The sequence below is a fragment of the Suillus plorans genome (genome assembly GCF_016647745.1).
Source record: "Suillus plorans strain S12 chromosome Unknown HD556scaffold_108, whole genome shotgun sequence".
Classification (NCBI taxonomy): Eukaryota; Fungi; Basidiomycota; class Agaricomycetes; order Boletales; family Suillaceae; genus Suillus; species Suillus plorans.
The window spans coordinates 75,100-99,009 of NW_024537492.1; the positions used below are offsets into that span (position 1 = coordinate 75,100).

Below are 23,910 nucleotides of genomic sequence, written 5' to 3' on the forward strand. Positions count from 1 at the left end.
CTTATGCGTACCTGTTACCAGCGAGTTTGCGTGCTTCGCTTTGATTTCGGACATTTGATTGGATTCGGGACGTTTTTGTTTCATTGGTAGTTGAGCCATCGAGGAACCTAATTACCTGAGCTTATGTGAGCGTAGATGGCCAAATATAATTCCGCTGCGCGCTCAAATTTCAAAGTTCACATACTTCATGAGCGGATTGACTATTCAGGTCACAGTATACATAAATACAGGAGACTACATTCTTAGGCTCATCATTTTTCACGCTCTGCCTGGCATTCGAAGCTATTCTTCGTGCGCGCAGCGGGAAATTTCACGATGACGGAAACCCCATTTACGAGTCACTCCACTCGCAGAATCAACGCAGATGCTTGTGGTCCGCGGTCTAACTCCGCTGTCCTGTATTTGGACAGCGATTCGTCCGAGGCAAGATTGAAATGCGGGTTTTATCCTCACAGCCTTGTGGGATATTATTTAGTATGCATATAATTCCTTCATGCAAACGATAATGCCCTCCACCCTCATCAGAAAAGTACATCTGGCGCTGAGATTGCAATGCACAAAGCCAGCATAATATTGACGTTGAAAGGGTTTAAGAGGAGCTATCAGATGTATTGGATTGAGGTAAGTAAGAATCTGCTTAAATTATCTTCTCTTTGCTGACTTCGCGTAATCTCCTCACCAAGTTCATGGTGTACTGGCTTCGTCAACTCAGGTGGTCGTGAGTCACGTAACGCACGCGGTGCGAACCGAGCTAGCTATGAACTAGATGGACTGTTGAATCGGTGGATACGGCCGCCGGATGTTTAAATAATTAGCTCGCACTTTCAGTTGGGATCAAGGTGCCGCAACCCTCTGTCACGACCAGGGCCAGGACATTAGATAGCAAGATCTAGCAAACACCTGAACTTTCGATATCAAAACGTGGTGAGCATTGACACTCGTACATATCCGTCTAGACCTCGCAGTTCGCCGCAATCTAGATCTCAAACGTGGTGCAAAGATGGATCATAATCGATCCTACTATGTTTCGCATATATATATCAGTCACAAATAGTATCATTATGGGGTGTTTGTAAAATAGCTCGCCCATTGCGCAGCGTGGACCGACACAGTACACAGGTGTGGACAGCGCTATATCTAATGGTCAAATATCACTGACCACAGAAATGTTCCCATAGTCTAATATAATATGGTGAATATCGTCATTTTTGGAGAGATAGGAGCGGGCAAAAGCTCCGTCATAAACCTCTTAGCCGGCCGACAAATAGCGCACATATCACCTGACGCTCACCGCTGTACTCTACATTGGACGGAGCTCCAAGTAACATTCGAAAATGGGACCCGATATCAGGTGTTTGACACGGCAGGCCTCCAGGAGCCCTGCCTACACACCGGAGAGTACCTTTCCGCAATTTCAAATGTATATAGCCTCATCACCACCCTGAAAGAGCGAGGAGGTGTTAACCTCTTGCTCTTCTGCGTCCGCGGAGGTAGAGTAACGGCGACCATGCAGAGCAACTACAGGTTGTTCTTCGAGTTTCTTTGCGAGGAAAGGGTCCCGCTTGTACTGGTCCTCACAAACCTCGAAAGAGAGGTAAACATGGAAGACTGGTACACACAGAATGTGGGCCACTTGGAGAAGTACACCGCAAACGATGATTGAGAATTATGGTGACCCGCCAGTCCCTTTAGACGTAAGGAATATAGGTCCACAACAGGTTCGTGCACCGTGAAATCGCTTAACGAATGGTTGATGCTTTCATAGGGATATGAAGGTCGACCGCGTAATATGGTGCTCTGGGGGGAGAGTGGAGTGGGTAAAATTTCACTCATAAACCTCATCATAGGTCGCGACGTAGCGGAAACATCTTCTAACGCCCTGTCATGTACTATTACACATGCTGCATAGGATGTGACGATCAGCGGGAAATACTTCAGGCTGTGGGATACGGCAGGTGGGCATTCATTAACTCCGAAATTTTGGGATAGTGCAGATTGATAACCATATCGTTAGGGTTAGATGAGGGCTCCGAAGGCAAAGTTCCTGCGGCAGTAGCTGCAAGGAGGTTGGCTCTATTCCTCGGCAGCTTGAACAAGGGAGACGGTGTACATCTCCTTATGTATTGTGTGCGCGGAACACGAGCCACAAAGGCTTTGCGAACCAATTACCAAACATTTTCATCAGCCATTGGTGACAGCAAAGCGCCCATTGTTATTGTGGCGACGTGCCTGGAAGACTGGCAACCAGTGATGACAGAGTGGTGGAATCAGAACAAGGACCAACTTGCGAAATATGGGATGCACTTCCCTGGATATGCTTGTGTTACAACTCTGCCCGGTGGACGTGCTGAATCCCAGGATTTACGACAACGTCGTGCACAGTCCTACGAAGCCGTTTGCAAACTTATTCTGGACCATTGTTCGCAGGCCCCTCGAAAAACATAGCTGTGCACTGTAGCTATCGACGAAACGACGATCTATCGTGAATTGGCTTGTTTTAGATCAGGAGCTCGTACATATGATGGACTGGTACATACGTAGAAAGATACCACGTGATCTGGGTGTGACAAACTGTGACCTGTGACGTTTAGTCTCTGACTCTATGACTCATGGATCTAACTCTAACTGCGATACCAAAAACCTTGAGCCCATCACCATTGATTCATTCTTGAGTCATACAAGACTCATGTATGTGATAACAGCCTTATCTGCTGCACGTGTCCGTCTTCCGATGATCCTGTACACGTACTTGCGTGTGTGAATGGGCTCTGATATGAAAACTGATAGTGCCAGAACAACATGATTTGCCTAAAAGGTCATCGCAGATCTTCTATGATTGGTCGTGACATATTACTTCACGTAGGAATCGCCCTCGATGCACGATAACATGTCGCCAACAGCCATGTATGCGGGCATCTAAAGGCGCTTTCTTTTTGCATTATGCCGTGGATTACGACTCGGTTGGACTTTAAGCTGCGGTCACGGTGCATTGTACGTCGACACACGTGTTCAAGAAGCCTCTGAATCGAAATACGGTGCATAAAAGCAGAGGCCATCTAGTGTTGTGTTCAATACGCCTCTATCATTCAATCTACCATGGATTTACTTCGCAATAGACGCAAACAAGCAGCCTCGACGGAACCCTCAATCGAGCCCTCTCTTGATGTTACGTCTCTCCCTTCCATCTCTGGTTCCATGAGCCCTCCAGAGCCATGGGAGGAAGTAGACATATCATCCACCGACTATGCCCGCAGGCGCAGGGAACTTATGGAAATGATGGCTGACCTCCGATCCATGGGGTGGGTGATTATGGTTTTGATCATAACCTCAAATTGCTCACGCTACCTTCCACAGTGCCGACGCGTTGATTGCCTTACCATCTGTAGTCGTAATTGGTGGCCAATCCGGTTTGTGGTCCCCTCCCTCACCCACAGCTATACTCAACACGAATTTCAGCGGGCAAAAGCTCACTCGTCGAAGCCGTCAGTGGGGTACGTAGGCAGATCGTTTGTTTTTGTTCCTTTATTCATTATCATTTTTAAAGATCAACGTCCCAAGAGATAGCGGAACGTGTACAAGGTGATTCTAATAACTACTAGCTATCGCGGTTATGCTCATACTACTATGTGCAGATGCCCTATGGAATGCAACATGTCTAGTCATGCCAAATCGTGGTCCTGCACCATCACCCTACGTATCGGTTTCGATAGTAACGGCCTAGACCTTCAAAAGCCTACTAATGTGCGATTTGGCCCAACGATCACTGACAGAAGTGAATTCGAAGTTTGGCTGCGTCGTGCTCAGGCAGCCATTTTGAACCCGAATGTTGCTTCTTCGACTTTCCACGCAAAGACCGTCGAGGAACTCAAGAACATAAAAAACACATTGAAGTTTTCCCGCAACGTAGTATGCGTCTCGATTGAAGATCCCGACGCAACTGACCTGTCATTCTATGATCTACCTGGTAAATTATGCTTATCTGGATTGAGACGACATATCTGATGAGCAGCGAAGGCCTAATACAAAACGAAGAACCTGAAGCTGTCGCGTTGGTGAAAAATTTGGCAGAACATTACATCGAGAAAAAAAATACTATCATATTGACCACAATTCCCATGAGCGGTACGTGTTTGAACTGCAAAATTATTTTCTACTGAATTGATGGGCGTGGTACCAGATGACATGGAAAATCAACAATCTATGAGTCTCGCCAGGGCCGCTGACCCCAATGGAAAGCGAACAATCGGTGAGCCACCCATACTGCAGGACAGTGATTAAATGACCTAAAGTTCTTCAGGCGTACTTACGAAGCCTGATACGCTTGGTACTGGAGCTATCAACCAGCGCCGCAAATGGGTAGAAATCATCGAAGGTCGTTCGGAGGAGCACACACTGAAGCACGGTTTTTACTGTGTGCGTCTTCCTGATGATTCCGAACGTGCACAGCGCCTGTCTCGTGCTGAATCGCAAAGGCGTGCTGCTGAATATTTTGACACGACGTCGCCATGGAAGGACGTAACCGAGCGTCATAGGTTCGGCATTCCAGGCTTTGTCTCCGACATAAGCCGACTGCTCATTCAATTGATCGAGGAAACGTGCGTGGACCTTCTTCTAGCTGACTCGTTATAAGTCGCTTACATTGTTTATAGTTTACCGTGTCTCAGAGAAGATGTCGACACGCTCCTCGCGAAATGTATCAAGGACTTCGATGAACTGCCCCCACCACTTGAAAACGACCCACAAATCGAAGTTTTAGGACGAGTTAATACGTTCTGCGATGACTTCAAGAGCTTTGTGAATGGCAGTCACGAAGACAAAAGTCTTGCACAGCGGAATCGTGCTCTCTATGCTATTTTCAAAAGGAATATACGCGGCACTGCCCCTGACTTTAGGCCTTTCAATGACCCGGAAGACTATGTTCCACTGGATGATACTGAAGGGAACATGACTCTTACTGAGCGAGACCCAGGCGTGAAAGCGATGGGCATATATGACATCAGCAGGGTCATCCAAGAGTTTGTTTTCGTATTTTGTTGTAGTTGGACGGCAGCTCAATCATTCATCAAGGGCAATTGGATGGGAGCTTCCGAACAACGTGCCATATCAGGCAAAGGCAAACCTCATTACTCAATTCACCAAACTTTGGGTTGTTCCTTCTGAGCGCTGTCTTGCTGGTGTCAATAATGTGCTTGACCAAGTCGTCGACACGCTCATAAGCACCCATTTTGGACGCTTCAAGGTTCTCGAGGAATATTTTGGGTAAGCGTTGACTGTTTATGACCATCGTCTGGGCTCAAGTTATCTTTGAAATCAGCAATTTGATTCGAATTCAGGTTGACCTCTGCAAGGCGCGTGCCAAAGACGCCGTCAAAACAGCGTTGGATCTGGAAACCATTCCACACTATACTCAGAACACGCACTATCTTCAGACACTCCGCGAAAAATGGCTGGCTCATTATAAGACAGTTCGGAGTAGACCTGTTCTGTACAGGGCACCCGAAGCTCCATCATGGCTAGCTTCTGAGGGCGAATGTGACAATATCCCTCCTCCCTTCAAGGAATTTGACAGTTCGACTTGCCCTAATCCGGTCTCATTGGCTAGTCCTGGCAAGAAAAAGTCTATCAATAATGGCAAGTACTATGAGACGTTCGAGGTGCCTAAGCCCAAAGAAATGCCCGAGACGCCCAAGGCCAAAGCTTTGAGGGCTCTTGCGGAAGCGGGATATGCGGGTCTTCAGGTTTCGGATCTCGCACGGTTATTACCTCCCGACTCATTCGAGGAAGAGTTGGTTGTGATGGCTGACGTTCGAGCTTACTTTCACGTTGCTTATAAGGTGAATCTCGCTATCATCTCCGTTTCAACGCGCTTATCACCTCGAGCAGCGTATCATCGACCATATTCCTTTCACGATCGAGCATGCTCTTCATCATGCCCTAGCAAAACAACTTTCGCAGAGCCTTCTCACGAGCTTACTGACTGATGCCGCATCTGGACCCAACTTCTCTGAGCGTATGAAGGAGTTGGTCAGCGAAGATGCTTCCATTGCTCAGAGACGCCTGATGCTCTCGACAAGAAAAGAGCGCCTATTGAACATTCGCCGGAGACTCATGACCTTCAGTAATAGTGCTTGATCATTGCGAGGCGTCACGACGTATACTTTCATGATATTCTTTACCTCCTGTCGGCAATTGGTGTTGCTGTATTGTACTGTTACATTTCATACTTGCGAACAAAGTAGTCTGATTCTCTACTCGTATCGGTGCATTTCCATTTCTTGTGATAAAAGGAAGAGGCTTTGAGGTGTGCGCGTCGACCAGATTTGTGAAGCTGCGAGGAGTTGGCTAAAGACCGGTCATCATTACATAACCCGGCAAATAAACAATGCCGGTCAGCTTTACTGTGACAGCATCGATTTCCGGACGTTGCTCGTACTCACTACTAGTTTTGATAAACTCTCCGCGTAACTCAGAGTAACGCATTGTCCAGCTTCCAGCTGTGACTTATTTCCGCGCGACAATTCAGTCGTCTCCGTTATCAGACAGCTCACCAGCTAACGATATCTACTACTTATACCTCCCGGATCATTGTGCAATTTGGCGCTCACGCACATCATCAGAACACTCAACACACGCTCGTCGTGGCATGCGACCATAACAGTGTTTTACTTCGTGAGCCTTCTCTTTTATCGTTTTCTGCAGATTTTGAGGATTCAGACTATTCGCCAGCTACTAGCTTTCGCAAACCATCCCGTCACCAATTGATACCATCCATGACTTCGATCCGTTGGAAGCCACAAATCACGTATCGTTCCCCCACCGCAGGGACAACCGCTCTCCATCTAGAAGTGCCACCAGTTGGCTCTCATGCATCTTCGTCGAGCCATTCTCCTTCCCCTCAATCGCTTCAGCATTGGACAGTCCACCAACCCAGCCATTCTAAGAGACATAAGAGATGGACGATGGGCCCTTCACTGCCACTTTATCATCCTCTTGGTCGTCTCGCCCTATCTCTCCCCGATTTGGATCCAACTGCGTTCGGGCTCCCCGCGCCGGCAGTAATAATGGATGATCCCACGCGTCGATCTTCAAATCGCGCACGTCGCCCCGCGCCCAAAGTACGCGACGCAAATGAGCCAGCTTCCTCCCCCGTCCCCTCTATCGATTTAATCCCTGTCCCCGAGCCAGAACTCAAGGAAAAACCTAGTTCCCGCAGGAGGCGCCCTGCTGGGGGCGGGAACAAAAGAAAGCGCAGAGAAGTTGATGACGGTGATGCGACCTATCCTGCCAAGCGCTCCCGCAACCCAAGGAGCTCCGCTGCCAATACCACTGCGCGCACTCCTACTGCCGGAGAGCCTTCTCCTCCCTACTCTGTTGATAATTCTGCTCTTTCCCCTGCACCTGATGACCCTCCGGAAGAAAGACGGCCCGAACGCCGGACCGCTAAGTCACGTGGTCTCCCTCCTCGTAGGGATTCTAGTGGAAGCGAGGCAACTGTTACTTCAGTATCGGCCTCGATTGTCGCGGGCAGCGTTGCACTTCTCAAAGACACCGGTGAAGATGCCCTGGACATTGACACTTCGCCACCCAGTGGGCCCAGGGACACTGAGCGTACCACCCGCAGTGGAGACCTCAGCAGCAAAGACGCGAGTTCAGATGGAGGTGATAAAGCCGCAAATAACGTTCCAGGGTAGCGTGGCACTTCCTTTGTGTCTCCTGTATATGTATGTATATGAGACATTTTGGTTTATTTAACGATATGCATTCCTTGTCTATTGCTATTTGTTCCTGACCACCTTTTCTCTCATCGTTAATATTTACCTGTTCGATCTATTTACTCCCTCATATTATCTCGTTGACTTATGTAGTATGGTTTGCTTACGAACAGGATAAATTTTTATGAAGTATCTATACTGTCTCGATCGACGAGGTGATTGACCTGGAATAAATTAACGGATGGCATTCATAAATATTTACATGTTCCAGTAATATTAATGGTCCAGGGAACTCGGAGCTTCCACATGGGGTGGATGTAACCTTTAATTTTATAAATGTTTCTTCTGGGTTAGACGGGGGAACGGATACCGCGTGTGTAAAATGCACGAGTTTCCGATCTCGGAGCTCGAGAATGACGAGTTCCATTATTCGGTTCTGGGAACCGACCCCACAACAAATGTAGAACAACGTACTATCAGTGCAATGAAGAGCGGCGATCGCAAAGGCCCTGTGCTACCACTTATCATATAGGTCAGTCTAATCAGACTTGAAGTAGTGCCCAGCATCGCCTTCAAGTCAAGTTGCGGCGCTCGTATCATCTACTAAATGAACTGCCTCCATAATCCCCCAATGCGTTGCTGATCATGAGTACTCCCTACAGCCAGTACTGTGTTACGCCACACTGAGACAAGACACGTTGCATCCATGCATTGTAGGGACTTTCATATCTGGCGCCTGGACCGCATCAACGTCTGTTCTAACAAACCGGGGAATGATATTACTGGTACATGAAAAACGCCGAACACGCTGCAAGTCAAGATCCTCCTTGCGCCGCTGAATTTCGTCCGCAGTCGAATCATCTTTGCGATGTCGTTGTTTCCCGGCAGAGAACTACCTAGCATTGTGAGTGGTGTTTTGCCCTTCCTCAACAAAAAAAAAGTTAACCCGAAGTCAGTTACACACTCCAAGTCAGAGCGTAGCTTCGCATCATACAGAAACATGCAACGTTGTCATTTTTGGAGAGACGGGCGCTGGTAAAAGCTCCTTGGTCAATTTGGTCGCTGGGACGCAAACGGCGGTGACATCCTGCGACGCTACGGGATGTACAACTGAATCCAATGCGTACAATGTCTTAATCCAGAACGAGACCTTCAAGTTAAAAGTAAAACTTTTCGATACAGTGGGTCAGTGCAGTTTCGCCTTTCTTTGCTGTTTGTTGCTGAATCGGATTCCAGGTCTCGGTGAGGGCCCTGAAGGAACAGTCCCCGACAAGGATGCTCGGCGGATTCTGAAGAAGCTCCTTCGAGATCTTATGAAGCAAACCGACATCCATCTCCTCATGTACTGTGTGCGGGGTGTGAGAGTGACGAAGGCGCTCTGCCGCAACTACAATTTAATCCACTCCGAAGTGAAGGAGAGAGTTCCAATCGTTCTTGTCGCCACAAGTTTAGAAGACAAAAGACCAGAAATGGAAGAATGGTGGAGGGATAACGAGCGATCCATCTCAGACTTCGGGATGACCTTTGCTGGTCACGCATGTGTCACCACAGCGACTATTGACAGATATGCTGGGGATGAGCTCAAGCGGCGCCGAACACAATCATACCACGCCGTCTGTCAACTTATCGAACAGTGTCGCCTGTCGCAAAGGGTTCAAACACCACTGTCTGATGTCGGCCGAAATGGGAAAACCCCTCGTGCCCATATTTTACCAATGTCGATAAGCAGGAAAAAGCATAAAGATATCGTACTCGCTGGGGAGACGGCGGCAAGCGCTGGTTCACCCGTTCACCACGCCGTGGCAGAGGAGATAGCGTCGACAGCTCCTGACTTACGACTCTGTACATTACAGTATACAACAACTGTTGACCTGCATGACGAGATTTTCAAGGCATTCGAAACCATTCGGCTCAAGGACCCGCATCTGGAAATCAAAGAGTATTCTATCCCCCCCGAAATGGGTACAAGGTGTGTAGTCATGAGATACTTCTTGCGCCATATCTCTCCAACACTCATGAACAGTGACGATGATAAAAATATCATACTTGCTGAGGAGACGGACGCAAGCGTTGGTTCGCACGTCAACGTCATGGTGGGAGATGAGGAAGCGCCCACAGCTCCTGACATGCAGCGCCGTATGCTGCAATGTTCAGAGACTGTCGACCCAGACGACAAGACCTTCGAGGCGATCGAAACCATTCGACTCGAGGACCCACATATTGGAATCAAGGAGTACCCCATCACTTCCGACATCGATGATGAGTGCGTATTCTTCATATCTTCCTTGTGTCATGTTTTGCTAACTTTGACGAGTAGGAACAATGATGTCGTACTCCCGAGGGAGATAGCGGAAAGCAATAGTTCACGCGCCAACCTCGTAGTGGAAGGTGGGGTAACTCCCACAGCTCCTAACATAGAATGCCGTATGCTGCAATGTTCAAACATTGTCGACTCGGATGACGAGACTTCCGAGGCGTCCGGAACTATTCGACTTGAGGATCCACATCTGGGACTCAGACAACCGACATTAATGAGTAGGAAGAATGATGTTATAGTTGCTAGGAAGACAACAGCAAGCAATGGTTCTCTCATCAACCTCATGGTGGGAGATGTGGTAGTACGCACAGCTCCTGACGTGCGACGCCATTTACTGCAATGGTCAAGGACCGTCTACTTGGATGACAGGACTTTCAAGGTATTCTTACGCCTTGTGAACCTGCCTCTTCGAGTCAGAGGATATACCTCTATCGCTCCCAAAACGGGTACAAGGTGCGCAGTCTTCAGATTCTCCTCGTACCACATTCCAATTTGATTGGTAGGAACCAGATTCCAAGTATCCTGTTCTTTCCTCGACGCAAAGACTTGCATATGGAAGTCACAGCGTTCATCCCTCCTAATATGTATGCAAGGTGTGTAGTCTTCAGGTGCCCTTCGTACCGCAGCTGTCTGATTTTATAAGTAGGAACAAACATACGATTATGGTGCTCTTTTGGCAGACTGGAGCAAACAAAAGCTCACTCGTCAACATTTTGGCGAAAGAGAAGGTAGCGCGCCCAGCTCCCGACATGCGACGCCATCTGCTGCAGTGCATCGAGGCCGTCGAATTGGGTGACGAGACTTCTGTCGAAATTGCTCGACTCGAGCACCTGCGTTCAGCCATCATAGAGTACCTTGTCCCTCCCGAAATAGATGCAAGGTGCGGAATCTTCAGATAATTTTCGTACTACAGTTTGTCTAATTTGAACAGTAGGAAGAAGCACGAACTCGTCGTGCTCTTTTGGCAGACGGGAGCAAGAAACAGGTCACTCATCAACCTCAACACGGGAGAGGCGGCAGCATCCACACCTAATATGCGACGCCGTATTCAATGTTCAGAATTTGTCAACTTGGATGACAAGGCTTTCAAGGTGCTCTCACGTTTTGAAGATCCGCATCTGAGAATCAGAGGATACCATATCCCTCGAAACATGGGTGCAAGGTGTGCAGTTTTCAGTTGCTCTTTGTTCCGTATTTGTCTAATTTGACCAGGAATGACCACAAAATCGTCACGCTCTTTTGGCAGACGAGAACAAGTAAAAGCTCACTTGTCAACCTGATGACGAGAAAGGAGGTAGCGCCTACAGGTCCTGACATGCAACGCCGTATGTTGCAATGTTCAGAAACCGTCGACTTGGATGACAGGACTTCCGAGGTATTCTTACGCCCTGAGGACCCGCCTCTGAAAATTATAGAGTACTCTATCCCTCCAAAAATAGTCGCAAGGTACACAATCTTCAGATGCTCCTCGAACCATAGTTGCTTAACTTGATTAGGAGGACCAAGCGTCAAAGTATCGTGCTCTTCGGGGATACAGGAGCAGGCAAAAGCTCACTCATAAACCTCATGGCGGGAAAGAAGGTGGCGCGTACATCTCCTGACATGCAACGCTGTACAATGCACTGGCAAGAGTATAACATTGACTTCGGCGACACGCCTTACAGAGTCTATGATACTATCGGACTCGAGGCACCGCAGCTAGGAATCAAGGAGTACCTCGAGTTTGTAGAGAATGCCTATCAGCTCATCAAACGATTGGATAAACAAGGTGGCATTGATCTGCTTTTATTCTGCGTTCGCGCCGGCAGAGTCACTGCTACGCTGCAGAGCAATTACAGGCTCTTTCACGAATTCCTCTGCGAGAAGAAGATTCCTATTGTTCTTGCGGTTACGAACCTTGAAAGAGAGAATAGGATGGAGGATTGGTGGGAGAGAAACGAGGGCACCTTCGACAAGTATCAAATAAAGGTCGCTGGACATGCGTGCATCACCACCGCGGTTAGACTGGATGGCAGACACAAAGACCTTTATGAAGAATCGCGCGTCACGATCCGCGACCTTATTGACAAATTTACTGCAAACGAGCAGAAGCAAACATGGTCAGGAGGGGATAATCTGTTCGTGTCATTGACGCGTAAACTGAAGGAGTTGTTGAAGGGGAGTTCACATGTGAGAAGGAAGGATCTTGTTCCCCATCTCACTAAGGGTTGTGGTATTTCTCGAGAAGTTGCAAAACAGTTGGCTAATATGATCAAGCACGACGCAAAAGCTACTTGACTTTACCCTTTCGACAACTTTATGCTCATCCAATTTACCCTTGCCCTTTGTCGTTGATATATGGATTGATATTACGTATTCCGGTACAACGCTCTCACAAAGAACACCACATGCACAGTCACTGGGGCAGACAGTTGAATTAATGAAATTTAAAGAAACATTGCTGCTTCTGTATATCTGAGTGTCGAGAAGTCTAGGAAACTGGTGAAGGGGCCCCCTAGGCGGTATGCTTGCGATGAAGTGATATCTGGAGACATACCGAGTGTGCCATACGCGAATACGGTGAATAGCCACTGATGCCCGTTCCAGCGCCCAGAGAAGGCCAGGCTATGGCATGCATAGCTCAAGTTCAATGAATTCTAAGAACCAATACAGCGAACGTAGATGCAGTGGCGATTAAGACGCACGTTCTCTCGCGAAGCAAAGCAACGAATTGTAAATAGCGGCAGTGAAACGGTGATGGGCCGAGTTCAGCACTTGGATACGAACTTTGTACTTGTGGTACAAGAAGTTCGAAGGATCATAATAATAATAATGACGCTCACGTTGCGCCCATGATCATTGTTATGTGTAGGAGGTCACCGGTGGATCGACCACTCGATAATAATAACTTATGATATCGACAGCCATATGGTGGCACGTTCTTCTGATTTGATGTCGAAAAAAGTACTTCCGGGTGAGATGCAGACCGAAAACCGTGGCTGGGCTGTGAACGTTTGAACGTTTGAACAGTGAACACGCAAAAAGTTGAACAGTCTTCATGCTATTCGGATGATCCTGAGATGTCACGTGCTTAATAGTACGGGTAATGGTACGTACATTTTGCATTTGCGGCGTTATCGTGTGTAGCCGCACCGGCAAGGTCATACTCAAACGAAATATGCCGATGAGTCGGATGATCGCGCCCATGGATGTGCCATCTTACGTTGAACTTGACCTAACTCCCCAGTGCAATCTCGGAAGGTTGAAAACGACTGGAATGACCTGTAGCCTGCAGTTGAGACGTCCGAGTGCACATAGTAGTGCGTATATGCATATTATAATAATGTGACTTATCTATTGACCTCATTCGCCAACATCCGAAGACCCGTGTCAACCCATCTGTTTCGCCGTTCGCGATTCCGAACCATAAGGTTCAACGTTCCGTTACTAGTTCCATCAGAACACTGTTGTGTTCGACTCGGCCCTTCAGCTATCCCATTAAGCATTGACTAACGTTTGGATCAGAATCTGCGAGCAAACTTGTTGTCCTGTGAGGGAAGCATGGCCAATCAAGATTCTTTTCCTCCATCGCGCGATACCCGTATTATAGCCTCCGTTGGGCACAGATCAAATCAGCCGCGGAGTGACTTCGTTAGAACATCTTCGCGCCATATGCAACGGCTTCACGTCATAATTTAAAGGGCAGACTATTAATCCTAGAAAAACGCCCTACCAAGTTTCATTCCAGATCCGCAACGCTCTTTTCCTCAGTAGAAGTACTACTGTCCCGGCTGTGTTTTCAAGCAACCAGTCTGGGGTTCCCAACTATCCTCACATCCCCGCTTGCCCAATTTTGCGTCTTTTTACTCATCACTGTCTTTAAGTGACACACTCTTTGCCTTCGGCTTTGCAACATTCCTTCGCCAGATGGAGGAATTGCCCTCAACGGGGAGAAGCGTATACCGAGAAAACTTCGACAGCAGCAGCACCCACACTCTTGGTGGTCGGTCGACCGCGTCATTGAGAGGTAATGTGACCCTCGTCATACCCTAATTTAGTGGGACATAATCGTGACTCTGCGTTACAGGTCATGCTGCCCCAATTGCAGGAGCTGGCTCTGCCGTCGTTCAGTCAGAGTTAGATCTATTCGCTGATCCATTTGCCAGTACTACTCCGGCTGGAATAACAATCAATGCCCCTGCACATCAAAAAACCGAAGCCGATATTCCTCAATCAGAGCATCAACCAGCAGATACAGATGCAGCAAGATTGCCTGCTGCTGCACCTAGACCTCATCTATACAAGCGAAGATGGTTTATAGTCACTTCAATCGTTGGCGCTTGTTTGGGCATCGCATTGCTTTTCATCGTTCTGTTCCCTGTGCTCCGCGCAATCGTTCAGTATGTAATTAACCAATCCACGCTGAATATCCAACAAGCGGCAATATTGTCTCCTTCAAATACGTCGTAAGCGGGTATCGTAATACACAGTAAACATGCTCACTGATTTATCATGCAGCTTCACTTTAGCAATTCTAGGCGTCGTAGGTATTTGCATTACATTGCAACTGTGTCTGTTGACCATCGGCTTCAGGTATCTCATACTGGTATCTTCTCCGCCACAGTGGCCTTCTCGCAGCCAGTAAACGTGAGCTGGATAAATGGCAGTGTTGAAATACCTCTCGGCTATATGTCGCTTTCGACCCTGTATGCTTCCAATAAACGGGCAACGATCAACGATACGACGACCTTTTACATCACAGATCAAAACGCCTTCGGCCGCTTTACAAGCTCGATGATTACATCGCAAAATTTCACTTGGAAATTACAGAGTTCTAATCTGAATGTTCAGGCGATGAAGTTCCCTACCGCGCATGGTATTTCATTCAATAAGCTGGTGACCATCAATGGTGCAGTATTCTCATTCACGTAGATTTTGGTGCAACTGACAAGGATTCTTCTGAGGCACGAACAATTTTGCTGGAAATGTCATTCTCAAGGATATGCAACTACCCAGTGACAATCCTGAGGGAGGCATTGATTTTGTAGCTGTCACGCAGTTGAACAATACAAGGTATTCGTATTCTTCAACCTAGAGCCTTCATTACATTCTGACCTGATAACTTGGTATAGCCCTTTCACACTGGGGCTGGGAACAGTAGTTTTCGACCTCGTGTACCAAAACGTCTATCTTGGTACTGGAACGGGATTCAATACGAACATTGTAGGTCGTATATTCTAATCTCTCAATTTCTATGTCTCAACTCGCTTCAGGTCCCTGGTCCTAACAACATCACGCTGAGCGGTATTTTGGTACCCCAGACGACGCCCGCCAACCTTGCATCAGTCTCGCAGCTTTTCACCAATTACATCAATTTCGAAAGTTCGCCTGTAATTGCAATGGGCAAGTCAACACTGCAGCCAGATGGCTCACAGATATCTTGGCTTAGCCAGGGTTTGGAAAGCCTTCAGCTAACGGTGCCATTTAAGTCAACCACGCCGATTAACCCAATTCGGTCTATCCAGATAGGGAGCATGGCGCTTGCGTTCACCCCAGAGACGGCATGGACCCCGCGAACGGATAGTAACTCAGTTCATGCGACCATGCGTGAGTGATTTGTGTGAAAGCAGTGCTGTCATTATGTCTGACTCAGGCGCGACAGAATTGCCTTTCGGGTTTGGCTTGTCTATCGACCAGATTCAGAATGAGTTCACAATTGTCAAAAACGGTTCGGATGTAGCGGGTCTGAATACGGTATGATTGTCCACTTCATTTTCAATTTGCTGGTAACCGTCTTACCTCGCAGCCTCTGGGTGCATCAACATCTTCAATCACTGTGCTGAGCCCGACAGACACTGAGGGCACCATTACCATTACCATTTTGAATAGTGTTTTGAACGCTACAGATCCAGATCATGGCAGTTTTGCCGCATTCAGTAAGTGTACTGTTTTTGAATGGTGCGATTGGTAATTGTATATTCTGCAGACATGGAACTCACGGATTCTACCACGACCGATTTCCTGCTGGTTGGCAATTCTCGCGCGGTCGCGAACATGAGCATTGGTCAAATTACTTTGGACCCGATCAAGGTCAACGTGTCAACCAGCCTCAGTGGCCTGCAAGGTCTGAAGGGGTATACCACTATTGGGGCTGTCGACGTTATTGGCGGAACCCAGCAGGCCCTTAATCTTAGCATCGACGGCAAGAAGGCTTCTTAGCTGTTATTAAACTGTGGCTGATTTCATTCGTAGTGTCCATCTATAACCCTTCCAATCTTGATCTCGCTACTGGCGACCTCCGTTAGTGGTAGCAGCTAATTGTAAGTATTTGAAATTGATACATTTATTGTCACAGAACTCCAACTGCAACGCGGTGGTGCAATCCTCGGAACTGCACTGATGCCCAATCTGACACTGAGCATGGGGAATAACTCGGTTCATTCGATATCTGCTTTTGATGTACGGTCATCTACTGTCTTTGTGCCCACAACTTTTCAGTTAATCACATTTATAGCCTAACAACTCACCCGAAGGATTGCAAACACTTAGCCAGTTTGTTGGCGGTCAAGGTATGTCTTAAATCTTTACCTTTAAGAGGGTAATAATTAGGTTGCCAGACGTGGAGCTTAATATCGTAGGCTACAGTGGGAGCACACAGGTCGCTTCTCTTCTGGAGGCTTTTGAAAGTATGAACATCACTGCCACGCTCCCTGGCCTCAACTCCAGTCTTTTGTCGACGGGTTCTTTGGAGAGTAAGTTGGCTTGCTTGTTTCAGACCAACCTGTTAAACGATTGAGTAGTCCTTTCTACCACTTTCGTTACGAACAACATCAGTCAGGTCACTGTAGCACTCGTCAATCCTTTCACCGCGGGCTTCGACATCACCAGTATCTCATCCAATGTCACCTCGCATGGCTTGTACCTTGGTTCTATTAATACTGCGACAAGTTTTAACTCTGCAGGGAAATCGACTTCGAAGTCTCCTGCTCTCAATATGATCATGAACTATGATCCGCCAACACTCTTCACACTGACTCGCGTGCTCGCCGTGCAGGCAGGTTTGGATCCTACACAACTGGACGGCATCGTAGCTCTTGGGGATTATCAGTATGTAACTGCCACGACAGCGGACTCTGAGCCAGTTCCTCAACAACAGCGGAGAGATAACATATACACGTAAATTCTACAGTTTTCTTTCCGCTTCTGATATTAAATCAACTATTCAGGGGATTCAATCTGCCAAATTTTGTTGACCAAGCATTCAAGCAGTTAAGGAGTGATATAGAGCTATCTGCACAACTTACGATTGGTTCGAATTTTGCGGTGAATTTGCTTTCGATTGCTCACAACAATACTGTTACAGGGAACTACGCGACGACACTTAGTTACACTCAGAATGATGTCCCCATTACCACGGACAGCAGCCTTAACTTAATCTTACCTATCTTGGCAAAACCTATCGTTCAGAAGGTCGTTGGTGGCAGTATCCTGGGGTAATTGACATCGATTATTTTGCAGTTAACTTTCGCTGAAATCGTGTTGTAGTGTGGAATCTGTTCTCATCACTAACCCTCAGGAGACGATGTTTGGTATGTGTCAGAGTGTAATGTCTTCCACATCTTACCGGAAGTTTTATAGGAACACAATTGAATGGAAGCATCACAAACGCCGGGCCTTGTCTGTCCTTCTGTTCCACTTAGCGCATGCTTCTTTAACCCGGTTTTGACAGTTGACGCAACAATCACGTTCAACAACGGACTCACTGTTTCGTGGGGCGGTCAGCCGATCGGCGTGATGAAGATGGACCCCGTTAATGTCGTCGGTGATGTCGGAGCTACTCTCAATGTGCAAACTACGTTTGAAGTTGCCAACGCAGATTATTTGGCCAATTTTACTAAGGTGGGAGAAATATCATTCAATACATTGCAGTTTTTTCTGAACGTATCTAGGTTATGCTAAATAGCGAATCGTTTGAATGGGACATTTCTGGCGATAACCTGACTGGTACGCTCATGCTGAGTACAAGTGTATTGTTACTTACGAGTATTCGGCGGATACATAGTCAGTGCCCTTGGTATGTTAATTTCGCGGAAGCTTGGTACCATGTTATTGATAGGCCCCAAGGCATCGAAGTATCCGGCATCTCTCTTCCTTCCAAAGTGGTCACCTTGAAGGGTTTCAATGGTCTTAAGAATGGTGTGGTTATCAATTCCTTCGACCTCCCATCCAACGACCCTGCTGGTGGAATCCATCTGACGATTGATTCAGAGGTCATCAATGTATGTTTTCCTTGCTCAATCTTGATGTCTCGTTTATATCTCTTGTATTGTAGCCTTCTCAAGTTGGCATTGAACTTAGCTCCATTGCGTTCAACACCTATGCGAATGGTATTGAGATAGCTCCAGTCTCTTCGACTTCGACCATCACGCTAGCGCCGAATTCTACCTCATCACTTGGTCTAGTTGGTCGGCTCATTCCGCAGAACTCTTCAGAAGGGCTCGCAACTGTTTCCACTATTTTCAACAACTATATTCATGGCATGGACAGTCAGGTCACCGTCTATGGCGCTGGTGCTGGTCCGAGCGATGTAAGGTACCTGTTGTCGTCAGAATGGTGCCTGCTGATCACACCTGCAGGTCACTTGGCTAAATGAAGGTATACAAACCCTTCAAGTAGCGACATCGCTACCGAACAAAGGAAAACTTGGCATCATTCAGTCGATTAATCTCGAACAGCTATCTCTCATGTTCACTGAGGCTACAGCATACAATCCAATGTCAGGCAGTAATCTGACGACTACTGCATTCACTCTGCCTTTTGCTTTCCCAATCGATATCACGGCGCTTGCGCAGAATATTACTGCTGGATATGATGGCCAATCTTTTGCTGAACTGGTTATCCCATGGGGCCCCAGCACGACTGACATTCAGAATCGTATCATTTACTTGACGTTTAATGATGTCCCGTTTGCTGTGTATTCTGACCAGCATGAAACTTTCCAGAATTTCGTGGCTGCTACAACGCTGGGATCTTCGCAAATGTTGGCGCTGTCGGGCGCTGCGAATGCCGATGCCTCTACGGCCGTTGGTGTATTGTCTCTAGTGGACATCGAGTTCTCTGTGCAATCTACGATCGCGGGATTGCAAGGGCTCAAGGCGAAACCCGCCTCTGTTACCAACCTGGATGTCAACCACGGATATTCGGATTACTTGCTTATTACAGTGGACACTTCACTTTTCAACCCGAGGTACGTGAAATCTGTTATGAAAACGAATACAATATAAATGAATCTTTACTTGCTCATAGCAACCTGACAATCGGTGAGTGGCAGCGTACATTTGATTGTTGCTATTGACATTTGCTCTCAGGTGCTGGCGATGTTGCGTTTGCATTGCAGTTTGAGTGAGCATCTTCTAGAATTCCTATGCAATACGCACTAACTGGCTGTCAATAGAAACCAAGTCATTGGTTCTGCCGATTTGGTGGGTATTCATGATCTCACAGATCCTCCGTTCGACGTTTACCTTTCCATCTGTAGAGCAACATGATCATCCAGCCTGGGAATTTATCCTATCCTACTGGTATTGTCATTTGCTCTGAGTGTAGACATTTGCTCATCATATCCATTAGACGTCCATTACTCCCCTCAAGGAGCTGCGCAAACAGCAGCAGGACAAGCGATGCTCGAAAACTACCTTCAGGGCGTCGATTCGCAAACAACCATTATGGGGACCTCCAGTTCCACTTCAATTGGCTCTTTGGAACCAGCTCTCGCGCAGATCAATTTGTCACCAGTGACTATCCCAGCCTTGCATCAGAACCTCATTGGCAGTGCCTCCCTCGAGTTTCCAACTGATATCGTTCAAACTGGTGTGGCCTCAACGACTTTCACTTTGGCAAATCCGTTCTCGGCCAGCATCAATCTGCTCGAAGTCACTGCAATCGCGACCTACCATAACCTGACCCTTGGCGCTATCAATCATGTTGATATGTCTTCAAACCCAATCCATGCTAATGGACATTCCAATATTACGTCGACTGTGCTTCCATTTAACTTCAACCTCAACCCGTTGACCATCATTGGGTTGATTACCACTTCCGCTGAAGAGCACAATGTCAACCTTGGTCCTCTGACGAGTTTATTTCAGCTGGTTATTGATAACCCGAGCTTCCACCCACCTGTATGTTTCAAGCTTTTTCTCGACCAGCACCTCAATGACCTTTTCTTCAAGATCAATACGTCGGTGGATACAAGTAATCCAACTTGCGTCAGGTATGATCACAGCATCTCTCCAGGCTTAGAGTTTTCTGATGTAAAAAACACTAGCGGAAACCAATTCGACATCGACGACGCCATTTTGAACGCGTTGAAAGGTTTACAAGTCACACTTGCAGTGGATTCTTCCGTAAAACTTGATGATTGTAAGTGCCTTGACTGTCAGTTGTTCGGTAAGCTCAGTGATTCACTAGACGTAACGAATCTTGCCTTCAATCAATATGGGGTTTCGGCTATTGTAAGTCTGGAACTTCTACTTGCCTCGACGCTTATCACTCGATTGATTACAGACGGACAAAACGTCATTGTATCTGATCGGTGCGGTGGGTGGTCCTATTACCCAAAACCTTGTCAATGGTGCTACGCTAGCGTTCAACCAAGCAAACATCACGTATGCTTCAACCACTTATTTAACATCTAATATGGTCACTGATGGTCGGGATAGGGACATCACAAATGAGGGCTTCCAGCTCTCCTTGCAAGGGTCCTTGACCAACGTTGGCCCTCTAGATGCTCTGATCGAGTTTGTTGACCCAGTGACGTATGTCTTCGCCCGATTTTTATCTGCGTGTGCTCATGTCGGACAGGGTAACGTGGCAAGGCCATGATATTGCAACAATTGCACTGCCTCCAGGTTAGCTGGTTCAAACAGATCACACGCGGGATACTCATTGTGATCCATAGTGTGTGCTGCCGCGAATACCGGGGTACCGAATTATAACACGCAAGGCCAGCTAGTAATCACCGACCAAGTCCAGTGAGCATAATTGTATTCGCGGCATCTTTTGTAGATGCTGATAAAAGTACCAGGTTCACCTCATTTGCGACGTATTTGCTACACAATCCAAGTTTTGATTGGACGATTTCCACTTCCTCCCTCAAGTTAACCGCTCTGGGAACAATCTTCAATGGAGTCTCGATGTCAAAAACGGTCACCTTGAAAGCATTTAATGGTCTCCCAGGCGTCACGATCAGTAACTTCCAACTCCCCTCTGACGATCCAGCTGGGGGAATTACGATATCGACAGACTCTGTCATTCCTTCCCCTGCTCGTTTGTGTAATTCCTTCTACTATCCCTTCTCTTTCTAATTTCTTCTCCCAGAACTTGGCATCGGCCTTGGAAATGTTGGATTTCAAGCCTACTTCGAGAATGCTCACATTGGACGTGAGTGAAAATTCGATATAGTCGAAACTGCTCTCTAATACCTTTTATAGCACTTACCGCTAGTGAGCTCGTCCTCCCACCCGAGTCGTCAGTGACATCCCACCTCAGTGGACAAATGATACCTCAAAGTGGCTCTGGTCTGAGTACTATTGGCAAATTATTCTCAGAATACCTAGCTGCGGACAATATCACGCTGAATGTTCAAGGTGACACTGTTCAACCACCAGGTGCAAACGGACCAGTAACTTGGCTCAGTACCGCCTTTAAGACTCTCACACTTGATGTCATTTTGCCTGGAAAGAAGTTTGACGTAGGTTCATCGACAACGCAGGAGAAATTTGTACTAATGATGAATAGATTATCCAATCCATCGTACTCTCGGATTTGAGCTTGACAATGCAGAACCAGGACCAGGCATATTCTCCGTTGTCAGGTTCCAATAATACCGTGGCACAATACAAGAATCCCTTCGGTTTCTCATTACAAGTTATTCAGTCTACCGTTAACATAGACCTCGACTATGGAGGTACAGCTGCCGCTCAGGTAATGTTGGTTATTGGCCCATACTAGCTGTCACTAACCCTTTTGTAGCTGAACCTTCCTCAATCCGACAACATTGGAGGGGTATCGACTGGGAATCTCGCTGCCTTGCCAATCAGTTTCCATAATGTCCCATTAACTTCAGTTAACAACGGCGCCTTTGAAGCCATGTTTGCTCAAGTGACGGACAAGGTTTCGGCAGACCTAGAATTGAGCGGAACCGCTGATGTGACTGCCAAGACTGCCATTGGCGATGTTCCTATCTCAGGAATTGCTTTCGATGTCCCTTCAAGCCTAAGTGGTGAGTTTCGATACGAACTAGCTTCCGTTCATGCTTAAACCTGTGCAATAGGCATGAACTCCTTTGATAGTAAGGCAACAATAACCAACATCTCGATTTCTGGCAGTGGTGGGAACGGTGGGGATCAATATATCATCTCGCCCCTCACGTCTTCGATGAACAACCCGTCCAACATCTCGCTTGACACGGTTGATATCGCCCTGCCAGTGTACTACCAAGATGTCATGATTGGTCGAGCAGCATTCGATGTGCGTGAATGATTGACGTGGATATAGCCCTAGCTGAACTTCTCGTTTAGCTCTTCAACTTGGTTCCAGGAGAAAATACAATTCCAGGAGAGTTCCATTACGAGCCGGCAAATCCGAATGATACCGTAGCTGAGGTTGCTGTCATGGACTTTATTATAACCTGATTATTGATTTCTGTGACGTAGGCCTTCCTCACCAGCTTCCTGCAAACCGGCAACAGCCTTCCAGTTACTATTCAAGGAGATTCTGCGAGTACACCATTTGCATCACTCCAGCCGGCACTCGAAGGCGTGACTTTGACAAGTAGTGTCACGGGTAAGCAGAATCACGTCTGCCCACCCTTTATTACTTATAGAAGTTGCAGGCTTGAACGTCGATCCGATGATCTCCCACTTATACCCTGAAATCACCCTAGCCACACTCGTGACAAATGAAATCAATCTCAGCTTCGATGTACGTATAATTTCACGCGTGCTCTAGATATAAACTCATACTGTGCAAGGTTACAAACCCTCTCGATACTGAACTCGAGATCTCATTTGTGCAGGCTGATGGCTTGATCAATGGAGAAATTTATGCGCATTTAGACCAGGCATTCAGCTCATTTATAATCCCTCCAAAGCAGACTGTCAACAGTGGAAAGTTTGGAAATGTTAAGCTAGTCAAGGGTGCCCTTGCGTCCCTGCCCATCATTCCATTGGGCTATTTGGACATTCAAAGTGTAGTAACGACGAGGTCAGTGTTGGCACATAACAAGGACGCATGGAGTCACTAACCAATACCGCATAGGGTGGGCAGTGGCGGATACCAAATTCCATGGCTCCATATCAATCAAAACCATGTCACTGCCTCGTATGATCTCGGCGTCAGTCTCGCGGACCTTTCTTCAGCAGGCCAGTCACTAACGGCGACGGCGTCGCTTGGTGGTTTGACCGTACTGGTTCCCTCACTGCCAGCCATGACGGCGGGACTTGGATCCTCCACACCAAGTTCTGGAGTCCTTGCATCTGCGGTACCTGGGCCCTCCGGACTCAATCCAGTAAGCATGCGTTCTAACTGTCCTGGGTTTTAAAACTGAAACTTCGCCCCAATTCCAGTCCACTCTTCCTCTGCCCACCCCCCTGGGAAACACCACGATCGGACCACTGTAATTTTATTGTATCTTATTTTGCGATCTGGGAAATCGAATACGCTATAGTCTGCTTGTTTTCACTAATAGGGTTGTGATCTTTACGTATGTATGTATTGTTGCAATCTCCATACCCCATTGATACTCTGGTGAGCTATTAGAAGGCTGCTCGTTATCTTGCGGTAGGCCAACTGGTTGATAAGTCTTTCAGACCTGTTTGATACATCAATATTTCAATGTCA

At 47.2% G+C, this 23,910-nt stretch overlaps 5 protein-coding genes across 5 annotated transcripts; all 5 read left to right on the top strand.

Moving 5' to 3' along the window:
• Positions 1-1,189: 1,189 nt before the first annotated feature.
• Positions 1,190-2,625, top strand: HD556DRAFT_1279506 (P-loop containing nucleoside triphosphate hydrolase protein; the record flags this gene model as incomplete). Its single annotated transcript, XM_041299274.1, has 2 exons — positions 1,190-1,624; positions 2,272-2,625. 2 exons carry the CDS (start codon positions 1,190-1,192, stop codon positions 2,443-2,445), a joined length of 609 nt encoding a protein of 202 aa, XP_041153034.1. The 3' UTR covers positions 2,446-2,625.
• Positions 2,613-6,301, top strand: HD556DRAFT_1421809 (P-loop containing nucleoside triphosphate hydrolase protein). Its single transcript, XM_041304500.1, has 13 exons — positions 2,613-2,991; positions 3,047-3,299; positions 3,355-3,407; positions 3,457-3,491; positions 3,545-3,579; positions 3,633-3,964; positions 4,015-4,122; positions 4,178-4,246; positions 4,298-4,595; positions 4,650-5,015; positions 5,068-5,259; positions 5,315-5,834; positions 5,884-6,301. The coding sequence occupies exons 2-13, from the start codon at positions 3,097-3,099 to the stop codon at positions 6,130-6,132; spliced, it is 2,460 nt and encodes an 819-aa protein (XP_041153035.1). The 5' UTR covers positions 2,613-2,991; positions 3,047-3,096; the 3' UTR covers positions 6,133-6,301.
• Positions 6,302-6,419: 118 nt separating this feature from the next.
• On the top strand, positions 6,420-8,058 carry HD556DRAFT_1421814 (uncharacterized protein). Its single transcript, XM_041304501.1, has 2 exons — positions 6,420-6,669; positions 6,715-8,058. The coding sequence occupies exon 2, from the start codon at positions 6,771-6,773 to the stop codon at positions 7,689-7,691; it is 921 nt and encodes a 306-aa protein (XP_041153036.1). The 5' UTR covers positions 6,420-6,669; positions 6,715-6,770; the 3' UTR covers positions 7,692-8,058.
• Positions 8,059-8,767: 709 nt separating this feature from the next.
• Positions 8,768-12,306, top strand: HD556DRAFT_1249700 (P-loop containing nucleoside triphosphate hydrolase protein; the record flags this gene model as incomplete). Its single annotated transcript, XM_041298871.1, has 4 exons — positions 8,768-8,897; positions 8,949-9,345; positions 9,439-9,564; positions 11,526-12,306. Coding segments are annotated over 4 exons (1,434 nt in total), but the record flags the coding sequence as incomplete, so codon positions are not given.
• Positions 12,307-13,725: 1,419 nt separating this feature from the next.
• HD556DRAFT_110398 (uncharacterized protein) lies at positions 13,726-22,787 on the top strand. The gene is made up of 44 exons (XM_041296078.1): positions 13,726-14,035; positions 14,096-14,474; positions 14,527-14,551; positions 14,602-14,917; positions 14,973-15,081; positions 15,141-15,231; positions 15,282-15,615; positions 15,671-15,762; positions 15,815-15,944; positions 15,995-16,210; positions 16,261-16,308; positions 16,364-16,467; positions 16,523-16,577; positions 16,626-16,760; positions 16,809-17,184; positions 17,235-17,317; positions 17,372-17,501; positions 17,554-17,597; positions 17,647-17,685; positions 17,738-17,907; positions 17,958-18,012; positions 18,071-18,082; positions 18,133-18,287; positions 18,341-18,595; positions 18,645-19,255; positions 19,315-19,328; positions 19,377-19,410; positions 19,463-19,490; positions 19,547-19,589; positions 19,639-20,189; positions 20,241-20,281; positions 20,336-20,430; positions 20,479-20,522; positions 20,575-20,675; positions 20,730-20,825; positions 20,872-20,918; positions 20,969-21,041; positions 21,095-21,336; positions 21,388-21,450; positions 21,501-21,760; positions 21,808-21,993; positions 22,042-22,291; positions 22,343-22,539; positions 22,590-22,787. The coding sequence occupies exons 1-44, from the start codon at positions 13,936-13,938 to the stop codon at positions 22,701-22,703; spliced, it is 6,543 nt and encodes a 2,180-aa protein (XP_041153038.1). The 5' UTR covers positions 13,726-13,935; the 3' UTR covers positions 22,704-22,787.
• Positions 22,788-23,910: the final 1,123 nt, after the last annotated feature.